The sequence below is a fragment of the Herpailurus yagouaroundi genome, unplaced genomic scaffold (genome assembly GCF_014898765.1).
Source record: "Herpailurus yagouaroundi ecotype Mexico unplaced genomic scaffold, PumYag 180, whole genome shotgun sequence".
Classification (NCBI taxonomy): Eukaryota; Metazoa; Chordata; class Mammalia; order Carnivora; family Felidae; genus Herpailurus; species Herpailurus yagouaroundi.
In genome coordinates, this window is record NW_024412411.1 from 2,403,520 (window position 1) to 2,426,874 (window position 23,355).

The 23,355-nt window shown below is 50.6% G+C and overlaps 1 protein-coding gene across 1 annotated transcript in view; it reads right to left on the reverse strand.

Annotated features, from left to right (window-relative positions):
* ARAP1 (ArfGAP with RhoGAP domain, ankyrin repeat and PH domain 1) overlaps positions 1-21,935 on the reverse strand; it is a 51,853-nt gene extending 29,918 nt beyond the window's left edge. The window contains exons 1-6 of the mRNA XM_040489099.1: positions 21,853-21,935; positions 14,104-14,655; positions 1,896-2,065; positions 1,229-1,296; positions 486-619; positions 189-344 (exon numbers count right to left, since the gene is read on the reverse strand). Coding sequence (XP_040345033.1) covers positions 189-344; positions 486-619; positions 1,229-1,296; positions 1,896-2,065; positions 14,104-14,612 — 1,037 coding nt within the window. The 5' untranslated portion in view covers positions 14,613-14,655; positions 21,853-21,935. The remainder of the gene's footprint in view (positions 1-188; positions 345-485; positions 620-1,228; positions 1,297-1,895; positions 2,066-14,103; positions 14,656-21,852) is intronic.
* Between the last annotated feature and the right edge of the window lie 1,420 nt (positions 21,936-23,355).

The window sequence follows — 23,355 nt, forward strand, 5'->3', positions numbered from 1 at the left end:
GCCACCCAGGCGCCCCAGGACTTCCCGATTTTAACGGTAATAAAACATAGGTCTGGTGAGCATGACTGACTGGTACAGTCAGCTTGGAGAGAGCTGCTCAAATAACCTTGGCCTGTTTTTTGGATCCAGTATAGAATACTCTCCATCCTCATACAGAGAACCAGCAAGACCTAACAAGCATCACTCACCCCTGCGGTGGGTTCTTGTCCAGCCAGCCAGCCTTGATGACCTGTGTGATGGGGGTGGAGCCCCCGGGGAGCCCGTCCATGGGGTGTGGTGGGAGCTCGGGGATCAGGAGGCTGCTGGGCAGGGATGAGTTCAGGCTGCTCTTGTGCCATCCACCACTTGGGAAAGAAGAGAAGGAATGAGGGAGCCCAGGATGGGGGCTTCTATGGGGCAGGGGCTGAGGAGATAGAGTGGCTGGTAACACTTGGGAAAGGAGGGTGGCCAGGTGGGACAGCCACTGGAGAAGAGTGGACACTCACTTGGGGACGCCCTCATAGGCGTGGTCATCCTCATCTTCATCTGGTTGGTCGTCGTCCCCAGACAGTTCTTCCCCCTCACTCAGCAGACTGGCCACACGCACGGCACGTGGGACTTGGCTCACTGGGAGCTCCTCCTGGCCGCCCCGCCACAAACCCACTCAGCATCGGGCTTCCCTTCAAGCCCCAGATCCCCCCCCCCCCCCCCCGCCGGGGGCTGCCGCGCTCCCTCAGTCCAGTCCACCTAACCCACACGACTCAGCACTTTCATCACTGCTGTTTCCACATACTCCCTCCCCTGCCAGCAGGTGGCACAGGGACCCAGGGGGACAGCATCACTCAGAGACAAAGACAGAAAGATGAAGGGATAGTGAATAACACTCAGAGATGGAGAGTTAAGACACCAGGGGGACACAGGAAAAGAGAAAGTGAAAGAGACGGAGGAAGATGCTCTCAGGGAGATGTGCTCAAACACTGAGGGAGAGAAGAGGCCACACATAGCCATCCAGAAGTAGCTGAAGACTGGAGCTGGGGCTCAAACAAGAGCCCCCAGATCCCTGGCAGGGAGCTCAGGTGCTATGCTCTACCCTCAAGCCCTGCGTGGCAAGACAACGAAGGGGGAAGGAAACATCCTGGGAACTGGCTCCCCTTTCTCTATCAGGTGGTCCCCAGGGTCTGAGAGGCAGCTGGGCAGCCCACCCTCCACTCTGACAGGCAGCCCAAACCCTAACCACCACCTGCCCCACCTTCTTGGTCATCACGCCAGCTGGGGCCGCTGGCCCCTCCTCTGGAGGCTCATCATAGTCAGAGTCATCTGAGGAGAGAGAGGGGTGGGGGTGGGAAGAGACTCAGACTAGCCTCCCCTCCTGGGTACCCTGGCCTGGCTTCACAAAGGCCACCCTTAGCCTAAAAAGACCCCCTACCCCTCACCCCAGCCCAGCTTTCAAAAATAGGCACAGGGGACAGGAAATGCTATTTATACACTCACGGCATCATAGGACAGCCTCAAAGGAGAGGCCAGGCCACCACAAGGAGGTCTGAATAGGGGTAAGTTTAGGGGTCAGAGGCAAGGACTGTTTAAAAAGGCTAAAAAAGTAACAAGAATCAAGAATCGAGAAAAATGGACACTCCAAGTTGAAAAGCAAACCATCAACAACCATGGAAAATAGCCCTAGACTTTAAACAAAGGGCAATTCAAAAAGTTTGCCACGTGCACTTAACAGTCAGTAGGTCAGATAGGTGGGTGCCGTCTCCATTTTGAGGATGAAGAGAATGGTGCTCACCTGTCCAGGGCCACACTGTGTTGGTGGCGGAGCCCAGTAGAAAGTTTGATCCTTGCATCCTTGCAGACTCCCAAGGGGCCCTGATCCCAGGCTACCCACCAGGAACCTCATGCCTGGCTATTGCACTCACCGAACTCTGGGGGCAGGCGAAGAGGCTTCGGGGGGATCTCCGGGGGGCTGGGAGGTGGAGACGGGGGCTGTGGAGGCACTCGGGGGAAGGTGGCCGGGGGCTCCTCAGGCGCTGGCTGGGGAGGCGATGATGGTGGTAATGACAGTAACTCCTCCTCCCTGGAGGGAAGGCTGGGAACAGACCAAAAGTTCGGCACCAGGGGTTAGCTCCAGGTAGGGGAGTCACTGGGCTGGCATCACTATGTGACAGAGCCAGGCCTGAAACCCACTGAACTCCCAGCTCACCTGGGCTGTAGCAAAGCTCATTCATTCCACAAACTCAGACGGGAGCCCTCCTCACCTCACTCCTCTGCCCCCAAACCTCCAAGCTTCCCAAGCCTAAAGGAGGCAGGCACCTTATTTGGCATGTATAAGTTGCCCCTGCATTGCTGTGATCGGGTTACCTATCCCCAAAGCTCTAGCTTTTAGCCACATGTACCCACAGCGTCTCCAATCTAGCAGTCCAGAGTGGGCTGCATCCTAGCCTATGGAGTCAGGGAAGACTGGAGGAAGTGATGCTTGACTTGAGCTTTTAAGGATAAGAAGGAATGTGTTGGTGAGTGGATAGGTTCAGGATCAAAATGGACATCTAAGCCAAGGGCAGAGACCAGAGCCTCAGAAACCAAGTCATAAGGCCCTGAGTCTTAGGGGTCCCTGGCTCAAGACTACCTTCTCCCTTGCCCCAGACATGGATGCAAACGTGTCCACCTCCTGCGTGCCTCAGACCCCTCAAATTCACCTGATCCCACCAGACTTAATTCCAATATAGTTAACACAAAGTGTCATATTAGTTTCAGGTGTACGATACAGTGATTCAACAACCCTATACAGTACTCAGTGCTCATCACAGGTGATCACTCCTGATCCCCTTCACCCATTTCACCCCCACCCCCACCCACCTCCCCTCTGGTAACCATCAGTTTGTTCTCCGTATTTAAGCATCTGGGTTTTTTGTCTCCTTTTTTTGTTATTTGTTTCTTAAATTCCGTATGAGTGAAATCATATGGTATTTGTCTTTCTCTGACTGACTTGTCTCACTTAGCAGTGTAGCCTCTAGGTCCATCCACGTTGTTGCACGTGGCGCACAATCTCATTCTCTTTATGGCAGAGTAATGTTCCATTGTATATATAGACCACCTCTTCTTTACCCATTCACCTATCAATGGACACTGAGGTTGCTTCTGTATCTTGGCTATTGTAAATAATGCTACAATAAACATCGGGCTGCATACACTTTTTGAATTAGTCTTTTCATTTCCTGTGGGTAAACACCCAATAGTGGAGTTACTGGATTATATAGTAGTTCTATTTTTCATTTTTTGAGGAACCTCTTTACTGTTTCCCACAGTGGCTCCACCAATTTGCCTTTCCACCAACAGTGCACGAGGGTTCCTTCTTCTACACATCCCTGCCATCTCTTGTTATGTCCTTACCGCACTCCTCTTGCACACCAGCTCCTCATCTCTGCTATCACTCCCCCTGAAACCCTTCCCCAACTCCAAGGCCGGGTTCAGGGTCCCCTGAGCTCCCACAGCCTCAGTGCTCTGTGTATCCATCTCAGCACAGATCACACTGTTCCCTACAGGCTAAGTATCTCCCGAGTGTCTCCTGGCTTTGGCATCAGATGTGAGTTTGAACCTTGACTCAGTCTTAGTTCCTGTGTGTCCAAGGGCAAGCACCTCGCCCCTCTGAGACTCAGTTTCTTCTTCTGTAGAGGGGGGACTATATCACCGACCTGGCAGGGTGTTTGGAGAATTAACCAAGACAAGGTGTGTTTTGTGCCCCCACAGCTGGAACAAGGGACATAGCCCTAGAGGCCTGGCCCCACCCACTCTCTCTGCCAGTGTCTGGCAGGGGCCAAGGAGGAACATCAGAGTGGGTGGGCAATTGTCTCACTGGTTATTTTCAGCCTGGTTATTGCCCCAACATTCCTGGCAGTGATTGGCAATGTGCGTTTATCATAAAAGCAAGCAAGAGCTGGGGTGTGACCATGATGCCAGGCCTTCGTTCCTGCTGTTGCCTCCTCCAGGAATCCCTTCCCCTTGGTCTCTGACCAGAGAACATCCATTCATCCTTTATCTCCAAACTCAAGTTCTGCTTCTCTGAATGCCTTTCCTGACCCCTCTTCCACACTCCCCCAGACCCTGCCCATCTCCCCCTCTGTGACAAGCTTCAGACAAATGATTCCAAATAACATTTTTTAAAGTATCTTCCTCCTTTGTGCCAGGCATTTATACTATGCCAGGACCCGAACCCTGACTCCGCAGTCTATGGGCCTCCTAAGATACATGGCTGTTTCCATATTACCCTGTAGTCTAATGGTCTCCTCCCCACATGTAGGTAAAGAAGGAGTGAACTCCTTCCCTTTCTTTGAGAGAATCTGACCTTTGGCTCGCTTTCTCACACTGCTCCCTTAGAAACCTGCTGAAGGTGTTATGTCAGCCACGTTCCTTGGCAACGTTGCCTTGGACAAAAGTGGCCTGAGCGAGGCACTGCACCTAGATGGGGAGAAATTGTAAGTGGCTCTCAACCCGGTGGAGGAGCTGGAGCTTTGGGCTTCCCTGAACGTGGTGGCTTGTCACTGGCACAACCCATGTAGGAACCCGAAACCACACCTCTGGGGTCGTTAGATGGAATACTGGACTCTTGAATCAAGAGGTTTCTAAGCCAGGATGGCTCTCACACCTACCTGTCATCTCAGTCCCCCACCTCTCCTGGGGGGCCACAGAGAATGGCTCCTGGACAGCTGTGTGAACTGACTGCCACAAGGACCCCACAGCAGAGGAAGGCCCACCACTACCCTGGTGGCCAGCTGTTTCGTCTTAAATGCTTCTCAGGGAATCTGATGCCAAGTGGTGCTCATGAGAGCCTGAATGTTTAGGGGGGCCTAAGAAGGCCTAAGAAGACCCCCTGGTGAACACTGCACTAGATTGTCTCCCCTACTTGACCCTGAGTGTCTTTAGGCCAGGGGCAGCATCAGACTTGATTCTTTATCTCCACAGCCCAGTGCAGGAACTGGCTGAGTCAACAACAAGAGCATGTTGGTTGGGTGGGTGGGTGAGTGGACACATGAGCAGGTGGATGGATGACAAGACAAGTAAATGGCTGAATGGACAGGTGGGTGGTGACAGATAGGTAAGTGGATAGGTTGCCATTACAGTTGTGAGAAAAGCAAATGAAAGGGTGAATGAAGACCTAGAGACTGAGTAAGTACCCACAGGTCCAAGGGCATGACCCCCAGCTGGTCAGGTGCAATGTCCTCGGAGGCTTCCTGACAGGCAAAGCAATCTATCACACCCAGCCTGCCAGACTCCAGGAAGAAGGGGCCCTTGGGGGCCTGGCCTGCGATGAGCTGAGAGTAAAACCCCAAGCTGTCAGGTCAGTGCCAGTCAGGCTGGCCCCGGGGAAGTGGGGTCAGGCTCTGCCCCTCCAATGCCAAGAAGGGCTGAGTGGTTCCCTGGACTGACACCCTCCCCAGGACTGAGAGCCAGCACTGAGGGGAAGGTGGCAACAGAGCATCCTCAGAGCTGAAGAAGCAATGGCCCTCCCATCCCTGGACCCCAGGTGCCCCCCCCATCACCGTCCTGATCATCTGCGAGGGACCCGCCCATCTGAAGCATGTGAGTTCCCTGAGGCAGGTGCCACACCTACCTTCTTCACTATGGCGTGCCCAGCACTCAGCAGGGATTAATAAATAAATGAAGACCTGGGTTCATTAATTCTTATTAGTTTTCTGTGCGTGCATTATTCTCTCTTGTCTTCATTTACTCATCACAAGGGCTCTATAAAGTATGGCTTACTGTTATCCCAAATTTACAGATGAGGAAACTGAGGCACAGAGACACAAAGTTAACTTGTCCTGGATCCCACAGCTGGGATTTGCACCCAGGCAGTCTGGCACCACAGCCTGCAAACTCAACCACGGTGTCGAATGAGGCCACAGCCAGGATCTGAGAGCTTCTCTGAGGCTCGCCTCCTTACACTGGCCACCCCAACTCAGCATCTAGGCAGCTCTGGAGCTGCCATCCAAGAGGAAATGTGATCACAACTCTGACAGTCATTGTGACCATGGCAAGAAGGGAGAGGGGAACAGTGCAAAGGGCTACTCTCCTAGCACAGTCTTTGTAGGAAAATGGCTATGTGCCAAGCAAGTGGGAGCAAGGGGACCCCACCCCCCCTTCCATGGACCTCCAGGCCTCATTCTATCATCCTCTTCCAGGAACCTTCCTGGCTGACCTCTGCCTGCCTACCACAGGGGACGGGACCATGCTGAGTCAGGGCCAGGCCAGGAAAGGAGAAGTGGTATCCGGAAGGCACAGCATGTGGGAAAACCCCAGAGGAAAGGATAGTGCCCACAAAGTGCCCCCACCCCAGTTGGAGTCCTGGACGTCAGTGCCTATAACCCTAAGAGCGGCCTCAGCTCCAATCTACAGCTGAGGTCCTGCTGGGATGTTTCCTATTGACCTCTGATCCAACAGATCAGAAGACTGGCCCCAACCCTGAGCCCCAAACATGAGCACATGCTCAGTGCCCCCCCCCCCCAAACCTTTGCTTACACTGCTTGCTTTCTCCACACTACCCTCTATCATCTCAGCCCATGGAAAGCCTGTGTGTACCTAAGAGTACAGCTCAATGGGCCTGTCCTGTAGGGGGCCTCCACCTGCCCCCCAGCCCTGGCTCCCCTGCTCCTTCAGTCCCTTATTCCTCTATCCAAGTGACATATGGACACATCTGCTCTACTCACTATGCCCATAGCAAGACCAGGCAACTTCTGGACGGGCCAGAGGCTGATCCACCCCAGGATGGGATCACAGCCTGAGGTTTGTTTTATTGGATTGGGGCAAATACACACAGCTGACCTTAAACCTGGGGGTTAGGGGACATGTGAGGGTCCCATGTCAGAATGGGTAAGAGTAGGGTAACCACATAATTAATCGTATAAACCAGAACACTTCTGACAGTTAAAAGAGGCACTGATAGTTAAAAGAGGTAACTATGTCAGAACAACAGGTATAAACAGGGCCTGTCCCAGGCAAAATGAGATGTGTGGTATGTCTAGCTAAGAGGCAGAGCTTTGGAGGGCGCCTGGGTGGCTCAGTTGGTTGAGTATCTGACTTCAGCTCGGGTCATGATCTCATGGTCCATGAGTTCGAGCCCCACGTCGGGCTCTGTGCTGTCAGTTCAGAGCCTAGAGCCTCCTTCAGATTCTATCTCCCTCTCTCTCTGCCCCTCCCCCTCTCAAAAACGAAAACATTAAAAAAAAAAAAAAAAAGGGAGGCAGAGCTTTGGAGCCAGGCTGAACACACTCAAATCCCAGCTTGACTACACATCAGTTTCTGACTTCACAAAGCAGCTCACTATAGCTCTGATCCTCAGTTTCCTCTCTGATCTGCTTCCAGGCTTACTGACAATTCAGTAAGAAGAGTCATGACCACGGGTCATCAGCACAACTTTTTCACCCTGGCTGTGATGAAAGAGGCTCAGACAGCACAGGCTGGGCCAGGAACCTGCTTCATGGCCTCCTCCCCTAGGGTGGCCCCTGGCTCTCCCTTCATATCTTTCTGTCTACATCAATCTCTGGCCAAAGGAACCAGGCTTCACCATAAGGGCAGATGGACCAACAGAGTGAGGCACACTACATATCTCAGGCTGGCCTTGAACTCATCCCCTGCTCACATTTCAGCCATGCTTACCTGAGCTGCATTCCATAAATGCATACTTCCAGGCCTTTGCATATGTTGTTCCTTCCACCTGGAACACCCTTCCCTGTCCAAATTGTACATCCTCCCCCTCCACTTTGTGCCTCCTCTCATGCTCCAGGCTGGGCTGGGCCTCTTTGGAGCTCCTCCACCCTCCATACTTCCACTCAGTATAGCTGTGTCTATCAATATTCATTTCACGGAACTGACCTCAGAGGACCAAGGACCCAGGCCTCCACCCTGTCTTGGATTCAAGACCTTCCCCCTAAAGTGTCGCACAGGCCTTGGAGGGACCTAGCCCAATCTCAATCCCTGGACTCTCGCCAGCAGGACTGAGACGTGGGACGAGGCCCAATGACCTGAACACATCCATCTCTTACCCTGACTCCCCTCCCCATGGGGGCAAAACTTCCCAGCTGCCCACTTCCTCATTTGTGCCCTGGCTATGAGGGCTCAGGCCTCAGTCCTGTGCTTCTTGCTTCCTCGGTGGCTGCCCCTGTCCTTCCTTCTCCATTATGAGACCCAAAGGTCAACCCCTCCAGCATTCCCCTGCTTCTGTTCTCTTACTTCTGCCCAGATCACAGCATGGAGAGCCCTTGCTGGGCTTTCACTTGGTTAGTGTCTGCACAATGCCTCTCAGCCTCTGCACATGCTGTGAGCCCTCTCAGGCAGGCCAATCTCCCTCCACATCATGACACCGCTCAACACAGGGGGTTTTCAGAGGGTATGTATTGATGACTGAATGACCACCACCCCACTCACTTCCTGATCACTAGAGAAGGTCAGAAGCTCCCCTACTTCTCCACAGAGCAGCACCCAATTAACCTGGCATCCACCCTCGCAACCAAGGCTTCATTCAGCTCTTAGCACTTTTTCCTGGAACAACAGCTACCACTTACTAAGTACCCAGTATGTACTAAGCACTCTTCCAGGAGGCTTTTGCATTTAATCCCCACAATGATCCAGATCATCAGCTCCACTGTACCCAGGACATGCCTCCAGGAGGTCTACTCAATTGCTCCCTCCTCTAAGCTCACACAGCCTGTTGGGTCCTTCATGGAATGCCTACCACCAGGCCTACACTGAGCTTTCCTGCAGGCAAGCTGTGCTGTAGTGGGCAGGAGGAGACAGAGGCCCGGCCCTCCTGTGGCAGCTAATCATGCTTCCCAGGTCTGGCCCTGTACTGTTTACTAAGGGCAGCAGGGTGAGGAGGTTTATCCCTGAGGGAGCTCATGACTGTGTGGAGCTCATCCCCCCATCCTGAGTGTCCCGCCCAGGGCTGTCTTAGCAGGAGGAGAAGGTGTAGGTAGGGGTCTGCTGAACACTGTGGAAAGATGAGCCAAGGGCATAGGGCAGGCTGGGTGCACAGACAGGACCTGGTTAGAGGCATCTCTATGTCCCCACTGATCTAAGCACAGGGTTGTTGAGTTCATTAGGGGTCCACAGCAACTGGGGGGAGAGGTCCACCCAGCCCCCAACAACATAGGCACCCACCACACTGCTTGCCCTGGGGAAGAGGGGTAGGAACCACACCAACTAAGTGCTAGCCTTCAGTTGGTCTCCCTATTATCCTGAACTCAGTGGGAGGGCAAAGGGGTTCAGGTAGGAGCTTCCCAGAGCCACAATACCCTTGAACTTGACACTGAAAGAAGCCAGAACTGAGGAGACCAGCACCAGGTCCCTGAAGGGTAGACACCCACAGACGGGCAGTCTCTCAGGTACCATGGGCTCCCAGTGGGCCCAGGAGACAGGCTTATGGGAAGACGAGAGGCCTGAAAAGCCCAGGGCAGAGAGAAGGAAAAGAGAAGGGGAAAAAAAGAGAGGGCAAGAGAAAAACAGAAGATGTGGAGAAAGTGAAAGAAGAGAGAAAATTCTGACAGCAAAAAAGGGAGGGGGGCAGGAGTACCACAGAAAACTCTGTCCAGAGGTGACAGACAGACAGACAGGGATTCCTGCCTTCCCAGACCCTCTGAAGGAGCCTCTCCCCACCACTCCCGCCAACAGCCCAGCCCAAAGCTTCCCCTTTCTCACCCTCAGATGTCCACTGGGTCCTGGGCCAGAGGACTCCCACAGCTCCGGCTCGAGAGAGTGCTGTGTGCCTGACCAGGCAGCTCGTCTGACCAGGGCTGGTCTAGCAGACAGCCAGGCCCCTGTTCCCTGGGTGTGTCTGAGGCCGTGTCTGGGTCCAGGTACGGCTCTGAGTGGCTGTGATCACTTATCTGAGAGTGTTTCTGAGTAAAACTGGATCTGTCTGGGAGTGAGTGTGTGTGTGTGTGTGTGTGTGTGTGTGTGTGTGTGTGTACATCTAGCTCTAGTCTCCCGTGGCTTCCTGCTCTCCTCCTTCCCCACCCCCTGCAGCCCCGGCCAATACACACTTCCTGAAAACACCGAGAAAGAGAAAAGTCACCCAGAATCCCCTGGGGCAGACACTTCCTCCCCGCCTCCAGCCTGCCCCCCCATCCCAAGTTGGAATGGGACAAACCACCCCAGTGCTGGCAAGCAGGGCCTTACAGAGTAGACACTCAGGAAGCTCTGGACTTGGCTGCTCCTTCCCCACCCCCACAAGGAGGCCCAGAGAGGCTGGGAAAGAGGCTCTTTGAAGGGAGCAAGTTCTGCCCCAGCAACAAGTGATCAGCCTTCAGGAAGACCAGGGATTGGCTGGGCTGCAGGGCAGTTAAGGGCACAGGTGGGAGGCCTTGCTGTGTGATTCCAGCTGGCAGCTGCCCCCTCTGGACAAATACTTCCTCTTTGAAGGTATCTCCAGACATCTAGGTATTGGAGGAGGAAACTGAGGCCCAGAGCAATCTGAGAGGGGCTCTGTGGAATGACCCTGGAACACCTGGCCCAGAAATGACCCCTCTGCCACTCGGAAGCAGGCTCAGAGGGTCCACATCTATGATACTTGAAGCTGAGTAGACTGGGCCCCGGCCCAGGAGGCAGGGTCTGACCATTGGCTTCCACTCTGCTGGGCCATGTGACTCTGGGCGTTTCTCATCATCTCCGGACTCATCGGCAAGTTCCCTATTACAAGCTTAAACAATGGTGGGGGTGCGGACCCTGTGAGGGGTGAGGTGGGGTCCTCCCAGGCCAGGCAGAACGGTGAGCCTGGTTCTGAGAATCCTGACCCAGTTGGGTTGGCTCATTTTCTGCCTGCCTCCTCGAAGGCCTCTGCCTTTCTAAGATGTCCGGGCATGACACAGGTTGCATAGTAGGAAGGGATTTGGGGTGTGAGCGCGAGGCCCTTTAACCCTATGGTCTACTGTCCGGTGTGTGCTGAGGGCACTCTTTGGGTGCTGGGTCAGCATGGGTAGCACACGTGCTCAGCACTGGGCAGTGCAGAAACGCATACAGTCGTCATCGATTCACGCACACAACAAATACTTTTGGAGTGTCTATTAGGCACCTGGCACTGTCCCAGGTGTTAGGGATTCAGCACTAAACAAAATCAACAAGAATCTTGGCCCTAACAGAGCTGACCCTGGTGGGCTTTGCAGCATGTGTACACACATTGGCTCACCCCTGGCGCTACGCAAAGAACACACAGCACGTGCACTCACAAATGGACTCATGCTGTTGGCGTCCCCACTGTGCCAGCACACACGGGCACAGGTACGTGTGCACACGGGCCCGGATGAACTCACACACACCCACCGCAAGAAACCACGGAAATCATATAAATGCCCACTCGCATGTACATCTTAGCATCACAAGTGGCCTCCCTTAAAACGTGTGCAGACACATAAATACACAGACACGTGACTACCTTGACAGCTTGCACAAACATGCACACCTATCGGTGCACGCATACCAACCGGCTAGGCATGCCCTCGCGTGGAGTCACTATCTCAAGAGGACACACATGCACACACAGCAGATAGTTCCCAAATTCCACCGGGGAGGTGGGTGATGGCCTGGAGCCAGGCAGAAATGCTCGCTCAGTCACCACGTGAATCGGTGTAAAAGGTCTTAAGATTCAGAGAGTGAGAACCCCGTTACTAAAGGGTGTAAGTAAGGACCCAAAGGCCATATCAGGAAGAAGGGACTCCAGCAAAGCGGGCAGGAACAGGCCAGGTTGAAGAGCCTTCCAGTGTGCACCGTGGAGCCCAGGGTCCATAGGGAGGGGCTGTGAGGGATAGCCAATCAGGCTGCATCCTGGTCTCCTCCCTGCCCAGCCTTCACCTGTTACACATACATGAAGTTCCATCTGCAGTGAGTTTTTCTACCACTTGGCTTTAAAGATTTTGTACACCCTGGAAGTCAGAGTGCTAGGACCTGCAGATGTTGACTGACTGTTCCAAATGTCAAAGACCCCAGGACAAGGAAGCCAGGCTTGGCAGCTCACCTCCCATCACACTCTACTTTAAGAAAGAGCCCCCTGTACTGATGGCTCAGAGCCTGGAGCCTGCTTCAGATCCTGTGTCTCCCTCTCTCTCTGCCCCTCCCCTGCTCACACTCTGTCTCTCTCTAAAAAAAACCAAATAAACATTAAAAGAAAAAAACAAAAACAAAAACAAAAACAAGGGGCCAGATTCCTGAGCATGGCAGCCTGGCCTCCCCCATAGGTTGGCTAAGTGACTAAGTTCAGACTAAGGCTCTGAGGGTGGAGGCTGGTACCCTGGGGCATAGACAGGATGCTTGCTCTATCCTGCCAAGTCTCCTGAATGCAGATGTTAGTACCAGGAGGGCTATGGAGGCCAAGGAGGGCACCTGATGGAGAAACAGGCCCAGAGGGGCAGCTGCTAATCAGTCACACAGCTAGCTAGGCCTGCCCCTAGGTATTCTGACTCCGAAACAGGAATCCAGGCCTCCACTCCCTCAATGAGGGGTTTGCCTCCTCAGACCTTGAGAATTCCCAATGGACAGGGCTCTGTCTTCTTTCCTTGTTCACCTTCTCCCACCCCCAGAGACAGATGGACAAACAGAAATAGACAGACACACACACATATTCTCTCTCCCCCCCACCACTCCCCATCCTGTTAATGGAATTAAAAGAAATAAAAACGGCTCATGCATGCATGAGAATGGCCACCAGAGGGCACAATAGTGCCAGGAAACCCCAATCTAAACAGTGAGCCAGGCTCCTAGGGGACCCGAGTATGGTCCCCAGTTGTGTGAATTCAGGAAAGGTACAAACCCTTTTTGTGCTTCCACCAATCAAACCTCAAAACATGACGGCCATGGCTGTGCCTTCAAGGCCCCCTTACTTAATTTCCCTCTCTGTGTGGTGAAAACTTTCCAGACTCCCCACAGGGGCTCCCTGAGCATGCACTTGGCATGGATCCAGCTAGTGCTCCTCTCCCTTCTCTGAGCCTCAGTTTCTCTGCTTGAAAACAAGACAAAAATCCACCAGAAGGTTTGAGCAACAAGATCATGGAAATGAGGCAGCTAGCACAGTGCCCAACATAGGGACCAAGAGACCTCTCTCTGCACATCCCTTTCTCCTCCAAGAAGTGTTCCCAGATTAGGCTGACTTGGCCCAAGTACTGCAGTAATCTCCATTACACCCGCCAAAGATATATCCAGCACTAGCTAGGGATGCTCCCTCCCAGCTGGGTACCCCAGCAAATGGCAGAGAGGGCAACTGTGAAGGAGGTTAAAATGGAACATCCATAGAAGTGGGAGGCAACTCAAGGAAATGAGAAGTACCAGGAGCCAGGAGACGGGGAAAAATTCTGAGGAGGGAGGGCCAATAGGTTGTGGCCTGAGAAGTATCCCCAGGATGTGGGGGCATGTGGCAGGAGCAGTGTGGAGCAGGAGACAGGAGCACAGCACCAGGCCCTGGTCAGTTCTGCTCCCCCAACAGCAGCTCATCATCCTAGACTGTGTCCTCCACATGCTACCTCCTGACTCGGAAGGTACTCCCACCTCCCAGGGCCTCATACTCCCCAAGCCCCAAACTGAACCCGAGACTTCTTCCCTGGGTACACTTTGTCCCTGGATCCCCAGATCAGGGATGGCACCACTATCCACCCAAGATGGAAACCTGCATGCCATGTGGCTCCCCATGCCCTCTCTGCTAATGTCTAGGCCATTCCCAAGCCCCGTCCATTCCAGGGCCAATTTCTCATTCCATCTGCCTACTTCTCTCTCCACCCTGTTAGCACAGCCCAAGTGGGGGCCTCTCCTGGGGGCCTGAGCGCTCTCAATGGTCACCCAGCCTCCTCCTCCACCAGTCATCCATCCAATCCAGCTTTCATCCGATCACTCCGCTTGAAACCTTTCTGGCTTCCCACCGGCCTTCACAGAATCTCCCACCAATGCCATCCACAGCCTCACCCACACTCACCCAACAGTTTAGTCCCAGTCTGCTCAGAGTGTCCTAGGATAGTGCTTCCCCCCTCTGAGCTTTATACATGCTGTTCCCTCCACCGAGGTGCCTTTCTTACCCTACTGCCAAAGGCCACAAACTCCCTCTCCACTTTCTGGGATCCTCCACCCATGTTCCTCCCACCAGGGATGGCATCTACTCACCTCACCAGCTGGCGGGGGGTCCCAGTGCGGGGGGGCACAGGCGGAACGTTGAACTCTGCCAGATGCCGCTTGGCAGGCAGCGGGGGCAGCACAGGGTCTGGGGCTGCTGCGGATGGGGCGGAGAAGCAGGTAGGCGGAAGGCAACTCCTCCGGGGTGGGATGGGTGGGGCGGTGGGTAGCCCCTCATCCTCTCCGGCCGTGGGCAGTGGCTCCGGTGGAGCGGCAGGCACAGGCGGTGAGCGGAAGACATGACGCTTCATGGGCACGGGCCGGGGGGTAGGGCGGGGTGCAGGGCTTGGGGGCGTGTGGGCACGGAGCAGGCCAGCCAGGATGCGGCGGCGGTGACCAGGGAGCAGCATGCCCATGTCCACCAGGCGGGCGTCACTGAGGCCTTGGCACTCGGTGGCCCACACCAGTCCATGCTGCTCAAAGAGCCCAGTGTACTGCTCCAGGTGGAGTGCCCGCAACCACTCAGCCACGGACAGTGCTGCATCCCCAGCCTCTGCCATGGTTCCTGCCAGCAGAGGCCAGCCAGCAGGGCCCTGTCCGGACCTGGAAGAGACAGATGGGCACAAGTAAGAGACAAGGCTGCCCAGCCACAAGCTCCCCGATTAGCAACCCTCTGTGGCTCTCCCACGCCATGGGGTCGGGCACTGTCCTTGAGCTGTCTCCCTTGTGCCCCATGTGCCAGGCAAGGCCAGATACTGCCAGGTCCCTGAACACATAGGCTTTTCTCTCTGTCTGAAACCTGCCACCCGCACCCCCGTGGCCTCCTAGTGGCCAGCTCACATCTCTTCCAGGAAGCCCTCCAGGAACCAGAGTTGGTATCACCCCTGAGCCCCATCCACAGCCTGGGCCACTGCCGCAAGGCTAGCCAATGGCTGCGTTTAGCACACACACCCGCCACTGCCCTCTGCAGGACCCAGGCAAGGGCCCAGTTCCTTCTGAGGTACCAGTCCCCAGCTGAAGGCCAGGCCCAGGGGCTTAGCAAGTATGGGTGGGATTGAGTGATACCACCGCTGGTCCCCCTGCAGGCCCAGTCTAGGGACTGAACTTCACCCCACCTACATGTCCCTGGAAGAAGCAGAATGCTCCAGGGGGTAAGTCACACCAGCACCACATAGCTGGGGTCCTGGCCCTGTGAATGTGTTACCCTTCCCACTACCAAGGGGGTTAACGTATAGGAAAGAACCATCCATTCATTTGTTCATTTGAGATAGCCTCACACAAGGCAATAGGGACTCGGGTCCCATCCCTGCACTCAAGAGCTCCTGGCCTGGCAAGAGTCAAGAGATAGAGGATACAGAGAGAAGACTGACAAATCAAAAGAGAAAAGTCATCAGATCATCTCCACAGATACTAAAGAAGCATATGATAAAAGCCAACATCCAGTGTACTTACTAAAACAGAAACAGACTGATAACTCCCTTAAACTAAAAAATCAGCCCCTTGCTTAATGGGAAAACAATGGCAAAATTTCCATTAAAGTCAGGAATGAAACAAGGATATCCATTTCATGATGACGAGGAGGATAAGGAGGAGAAGGATTTATTTTTTTATTTAAAAAATTTTTTTAATGTTTATTTACTTTTGAGCAGGGGGAGGGACAGAGAGGGAGAGGGAGACACAGAATCCAAAGCAGGCTCCAGGCTCTGAGCTGTCAGCACAGAGCCCGATGAGGGGCTTGAACTCACAGACTGCGAGATCATGACCTAAGCTGAAGTCAGACGCTTAACCACTAAGCCACCCAGGCACCCCTATTTTTTAATTTTTTTTTTATTTTATTTTAGAGAAAGACAGCACATGAGCCAGGGAGAGGGGTAGAGGGCGAAAGAGAATCTCAGGCAGGCTCCACGCTCAATGTGGAGCCCGATGTGGGGCTCCCTGACCCATGAGATCATGACCCTGGGATCATGACCTGAGCCAAAATCAAGAGTCAGATGCTCAACTGACTGAGCCACCCAGGTGCTCAATGATTATTCATCATCATCATCATCATTGTTATTATTCACATTGTTTTGAAAGTTCTAGGCAACAAAAATAAACAAGAAGTATAAAAATTGGGCAGGAAGAGACTATCTATTGATTACCAATTATAGAAATTTTTAATTGGAAAACCCATGAAGGTTAACTAAGAAACTATTACAAGCAATAAAAGAATTAGTAAGTGAGCTGGATTCAAAACTAATATAACAGAATTAATATTTATAGGCCATAACCAGCTAGAAACCAGGATGAAAAGCCTCATTTACGATAGCATCACAGAACTTAAGTCACAGGAAGAAACATAATAAGAAATGTGTGGGATCTGTAGAAAGAGTCAAAAAGAAGAGACCTGGACAAATGGAAAGACACAGTGTGCTGCCAAGCAGAAGGCATCATAAAGATATTAATTCTCTCTCAGTTAATTTATAAATATGCACAATCCTATTAAATATACACACAACCTATGTAGTGGGGGGGGGGGGGGGGGGGAAGGGGAGCCAGACAAGTGGATTTGAAAATTCATGTGGAAAAGCAAACAAGCAGGAAGAGCCAGGAAATTTCCGGAGGCAGGGGGTGGAGGGTAAAAAAGGGTAGAGAGTGAGAACCAGCTTCACCACATATTAAAACATATAAAGACATAGTAATTAAAACAGTACATGTTACCAGCATGTGAACATACAGATGAATTAAACAGAACAAAAAGTTCAGAGGTGCTTGGGTGGCTCAGTTGGTTAAGCGTCTGACTCTTGATTTTGGCTCAGGTCATGATCTCATGGTTCATGGGATTGAGCCCCATGTCTGGCTCTGTGCTGACAGTGCAGAGCCTGCTTGGGATTCTCTCTCTCCCTCTCTCTCTCTGCCCTTCTCCTGCACAAGCTCTTTCTCTAAATAAATAAATAAAGAGAGAGAGAGAGAGAGAAGAGAAAGCTTAAAAATAGACCCAAATGCATATAATAACTTAGTGTACAATAAAAGTAACATCTCAAATTAGTACTGAAAAGATGGATTATTAAGTTGTTGGGACAGTTGTGGAACAATCTAGAAACAAAGACCCCTATCTCACACCTTACAACAGGATAAATTTAGATCAAATATTTCGTTATAAAAAATAAAACTATGAAAGGATTTAAAATATCATCTCAGAGACGCAAAAGCCTTTTAGAAAGGATACAAACCCGGAAAGATAAAAGAGTAAAATACTGAAGTATATAAAAATCAAACATTCCCACAAATTAAAACTCACCAGAAACAGGGCCACTGGGGTGGCTCAATCAGTTAAGTGTCTGACTTCAGCTCAGATCATGATCTTGGGGTTCAGAAGTTCAAGCCCTGCATTGGGCTCTGTGCTGACAGCTCAGAGTATGGAGCCCACTTCGATTCTCTGTCTCCCTCTCTCTCTGCCTCTCCGCTGCTCGTGCTTGATCTCTCTCTCTCTCTTGCTCACTCTCTCTCTCAAAACTAAATAAACATTTAAAAAAGTTTTTTTTTTAATGCACTAGAAACAAAGCCAAAAGATAAATGACAACTCAGGGTACATCTGCCTCTCATATCCCAAACACAGGACTAATTTTCCTAAAAACTGAAAAGCACCTAGAAATAAGAAACAGGTCCAACTTGATTTTCAGCTTAGGTCATGGTCTCATGGTTCATGAGTTCTAGCCTCAAGTCGGGCTCTGTGCTGACAGTATGGAGCCTGACTGGGATTCTCTCTCTCTCTGCCTCTCCTCTCTCTCAAAAATAAGTAGATAAACATTTTTTAAAAGCTGGCCAATGACCTAACAGAAAAAAGGGCAAAAAATAGGAAGAGAGAAATTCACAGAAAGGAAAATATAAGTGGTTCCTAAACATATGAAAAGGAACTTAACCTCCCCACACGACGTGGTGACAGGGTGAGGCATTCTGCCTGGCTGGTGGGAGTGCCTCTGAGAAGGGCAATTAATGCCACAATAGCTATGAAAACCCCAAGTCCTTCTGTTCTTTGTTCCAGCCACCCCAGACACTTATCCTGTAGTCTTCCTAGGTGACTGGCAACAGTGACGTGTATAATAACAAAAGGTTGGAAATAACCAAAATACCCATTAATCAGGGAATGGCTAACTAAATTATAGGATGGTCATATAGCAGAACACTGAGCAACCTCAATTAACAAAATGAGGAAACTCAGTACATACATGTTGATATGGGATGACCTCCCAGGTATGTTGTTAAGTGACTAAAGAAAGGTGCAGAACCCTCTCAAAAATAAATAAACATTAAAAAAAAATTTTTTTTAAAAGGAGGGGGCATCTGGGTGGCTCAGTCGGTAAGTGTCCGACTTCAGTTCAGGTCATGATCTTGCGGTTCATGAGTTTGAGCCCTGCATCAGGCTCTGTACTGAGAGCTCAGAGCCTGGAGCCTGCTTCAGATTCTGTGTCTCCCTCTCTCTCTGCTCCTCCCCCACTCACACTCTGGTCTCTCTCTCAAAAATAAATAAACATTAAAAAAAAAAAAAGGTGCAGAATAGTATATAGAACATTCTGCCTTTATGTAGAAAAAAACAAACCAGAGAGGATAGATTAATACATGGTGTTGGTAAATGCATAAACTATTTCTGAAAAGATACATCAGAGACAAGGTGACGTTGCCTCTAAGGAGGAAAACTGAGGGCTGAGGGGATGGAAGGGAGCAGACACAGAGCCAGACTTCAAGGGGTCGGATGCTGTCACATGTTCAATTCCATCTTTAAGAAAATATCTGAGGGGCGCCTGGGTGGCTCAGTCGGTTAAGCGGCCAACTTCGGCTCAGGTCATGATCTCACGGTCCGTGAGTTCGAGCCCCACATCGGGCTCTGTGCTGACAGCTCAGAGCCTGGAGCCTGTTTCAGATTCTGTGTCTCCCTCTCTCTGACCCTCCCCCGTTCATGCTCTGTCTCTCTCTGTCTCAAAAATAATAAACGTTAAAAAAATTAAAAAAAAAAAAGAAATGTTTAAAAAAAAAAAGAAAATATCTGAGGGAAACAATCAGCAAAACTAAAAGGCAACCAATGGAATGGGAGAAGATATTTGCAAGTAACATCAGATAAAGGGTTAGTATCCAAAATCTATAAAGAACTTATCAAACTCAACACCCAAAAAACAATCCAGTGAAGAAATAGGCAAAAGGCATGAATAGACACTTCTCCAAAGAAGACATCCAGATGGCCAACCGACACATAAAAAATGCTCAACATCACTCATCATCAGGGAAATACAAATCAAAATCACCATAAGATACCACCTCACACCTGTCAGAATGGCTAACATGAGCAACTCAGGCAACAACAGATGTTGTTGAGGATGCAGAGACAAAGGATCTCTTTTGCACTGCTGGTGGGAATGCAAACTGGTGCAGCCACTCTGGAAAACAGGATGGAGATTCCTCAGAAAACTGAAAATAGAACTACCCTATGACCCAGCAATTGCACTACTAGGTATTTATCCAAGGGATACAGGTGTGCTGTTTCAAAGGGGCACATGCACCCCAATGTTTATAGCAGCACTATCAACAATAGCCAAAGTATGGAAAGAGCCCAAATGTCCATCGATGGATGAATGGATAAAGATGTGGTATATATATATATATATATATATATATATATATATATATATATATATAATGGAGTATTACTTGGCTATCAAACGTATGAAATCTTGCCATTTGCAACTACGTGGATGGAACTAGAGGGTATTATGCTAAGCGAAATTAGAGAAAGACAAATATCATCTGACTTCATTCATATGAGGAATTTAAGATACAAAACAGATGAACATAAGAGAAGGGGAGCAAAACTAATAAAAAACAGGGAGGGGGACAAAACATAAGAGACTCTTAAATATGGAGAACAAACAGAGGGTTGCTGGGGGTGTTGTGGGTGGGGGGGATGGGCTAAATGGGTAAGTGGCATTAAGGAATCTACTCCTGAAATCATTGTTGGCAATATATGCAACTAACCTGAATGTAAATTTAAAAATTAACTAATTAATTAATTTAAAAAATAAGAAAGAGTATCAGGTGGGAGCCTGGGTGGCTTAGTCAGTTAAGTCTTCGACTTCAGCTCAGGTCATAATCTCACAGTTCATGAGTTCGAGCCTCACATCGGGCTCTGTGCTGACATCTCGGAGTCTGGAGCCTGGAGCCTGCTTCAGATTCTGTGTCTCCCTCTCTCTGCCCCGCCCCCACCTCGCAAAAATAAATAAACATTAAAAAAATTTATTTTTAAAAGAAAAAGAATATCAGGGGCACCCAGGTGGCTCAGTCAGTTAAGGCTCCGACTCTTGGTTTAGGCTCGGGTCACGATCGCACAATTTGTAAGATCAAGCCCTGCGTTGTCAGGCTCTATGCTGATAGCAAAGAAGCTGCTTGGGATTCTCTCACTCCCTTTCCCTCTGCTGCTCCCCTGATCGTGTGCTCTCTTTCTCTCTCTCAAAATAAATAAACTTAAAAAAAAGAGTATCAGAATATCTTACTTATCATTTTACAATATACACAAATATCAAATCATTATGTTGTACATCTGAAAACTAAACAATGTTGTACGTAAATCATATCTCAGTTTTTTAAAAAATTTAATTGGAATATCTTACTTTTGTAAAAATTTCCCAAACCACATGATCACATGCACACACTGCCTGGGCCCCTCCTGGGCCTCAGAAGGAGCCTGAAGCTCAGGCTCCATCAGTTTCCCTGGGAACCCAACCCTGGTGGGAGGAAGTATTTTCATTCTACATCTTTATCTATTACCTATGTTTTGAACTATGTGAGTTTTTTTTTTTTTTAAGTTTATTTATTTTGAGAGAGAGAGAGAGAGAGAGAGAGCGAGCGAGCAGGGGAGGGGCAGAGAGAAAGAGGCAGAGAGAGAATCCCACACTGTTAGCACAGAGCCCAATGTGGGGCTTGAACTCACGAACTGTGAGATCACAACCTGAGCCAAAACCAAGAGTCGAACGCTTAACTGACTGAGTCACCCAGGTGCCCTTGAACTATGTGAGTTCTTTAAAAAGGCTGCTGAGGGACCCAAAGGAAGACATAAACAAACAAATACATTTGATGTTCTTGGATAAACCAGCTCTCAACATTATGAAGACATTATGAAGACATTGGTTCTTCCTGGGTTAAGCTATAGCCAGTACAAAACACAATCCCCACCCCCCCACCAAATTACCAATAGGCAAATTCTAAAGTTCATATAAAATGATATTAAGGATTTGTTGTCAGGTGGAAAAATTAGATGCAGAACAGTGTTTTATTATGTAAACATCTGGGTTAAATAAAAAAATGTACAAATATGTACGTATGTATATACGTATACATATATGCGCGCGCACGTGCGCACACACACACACACACACACACACACACACACAGAATACCTCTGGATGGGTATACAAGAAACAACCTGCCTTTGGGGAGGAGAATTGGCAGCTGGGAGGGTAAGAGAGGGAAGGTTACCTTTCACTATATTGTTCTGTATCTTAAACTTTTGTACTGCTTTCTAAAAACTAAATACAATTTAAAAGACAATGTGATACACATCCCCCACCCAACCCACTGGTCCCTGTCCTATCCCACCCCTTCAAAGCCCTCCTGGGAAGCTCTTTAGCCTCACCCTCTTTCTGCTCCTCCACCTACTCGCAAAATGAAAACTGGGACCTCAGGTCTGGCCTCCATGAAGCCTCCCCCACCTCAAAGTTGGGGCTTAGCCGGCCACACCCAGCCCAGCTCCCCACTTCCCACCTCCAGACTCACCTACTGGGCTGCCCAGGACACCAGGGATCCTCCCAGAGGCAGCAGCTACTCTGAATGGCTCCTCATCTTGATCAAAGGGGAACCTGCAAGGACAGGGGTGGAGCCACTTTGAGCAGTGGGATGCCAGGAGGAGGAGGAGGAAGGAAAGGAGAAGGAAAGAAGGAAGAAGGAGAAAGGGGAAGGGAAAGAGTGAGAAGGAAACACAAGATGGAGAAGAGGATAGAGGAAGAAGGAAGAGTTCAGGAAGCCTAATGGAAGCCGGGTGGGGCAGTAGAGGTTAGACCAGAGAAAGGCCTTCCTGTAGGAGCGAGAGGCAGACAGGCTCGCCCAGAGGTAACAGCCACACAGGTGGCTAAGAGGAGTGAGGACTTCCCGTTGTCCAGGCCTCCCCAGAACCAGTGGCAGGGATGTGTCAAGGCTGGCTGTGGTGGGAATTGCTGGCCCAGGATTGCCCCCAGGGAGGACTGGAAGGGGGGTAGATGCAGTTCCCACCAGAAGGCAGAGCCTGTCAGCTGAGAGGTGGGGGACACTGAGAAGACCCGGGGAACAGGACCCTTTCCACTAAGTCTGATAGCCATGGGGTGGGGTGCGGGTAGAGGGGGCCAACTGAGGCATGAGACCTCAGAGGCCCTGCTCTTAAACACGCGTGTGGGCCAAATGAGGGTGTTTCCAGGTGGGAGGGGAAAGAACTGGCCATCCCTGAGGGCAGGCTGCCAGCAAGCTCAGACGATTTGGGCTCTGTTGGGGGTTGGGAGAGGGGAGATGGGCTCTTTTGGGGCACAGCTTGTTTCCTGCCACTAGGGCAGGGTCAACCGAAAACTGCTGGGCTCTGCATGATGGCTTTAGGGGGTACTTGTGAACATTTAACTTACTGGTTAGGTATTCTCTACAACAACTTCTTAGGATAGGGCTAAAATAGGTATAGGTTTTAAAAATATTTCATTTTATTTTTTAAATTTATTTCTTTTGAAAGGGAGAGAAAAAGCACAAGCAGGGGAGGGGCAGAGACAGGGGGAGAGGGAGAGAGAATATCCCCAGCAGGCTCCTTGCTGTCAGCGCAGGGCCACCAGCTCAGGTATTAGGGGATTGAGGATCAGTCCCAAGAACAATGAGATCATGACTTGAGCCAAAATCAAGAGCCAGATGCTTAACTGACAGAGCCACGCCGGTGCCCCTAAAAGCATTTTAAAAATAAATCTTAGGCAATTAGTACTTCAAAGGAAGTGGCAAAGAAAGGCAGTGCTACTCAAGTGACAATTTTTAACATTTATTTATTTTTGAGACAGAGAGAGACAGAGCATGAACGGGGGGAGGGCCAGAGAGAGAGGGAGACACAGAATCTGAAGCAGGCTCCAGGCTCTGAGCGGTCAGCACAGAGCCTGATGCGGGGCTCGAACTCACGGACCGTGAGATCGTGACCTGAGCGAAGTCGGACGCTCAACCGACTGAGCCACCCAGGCGCCCCAAAAGTGACAATTTTTAAAAAAACAATAGGAGCGGGGC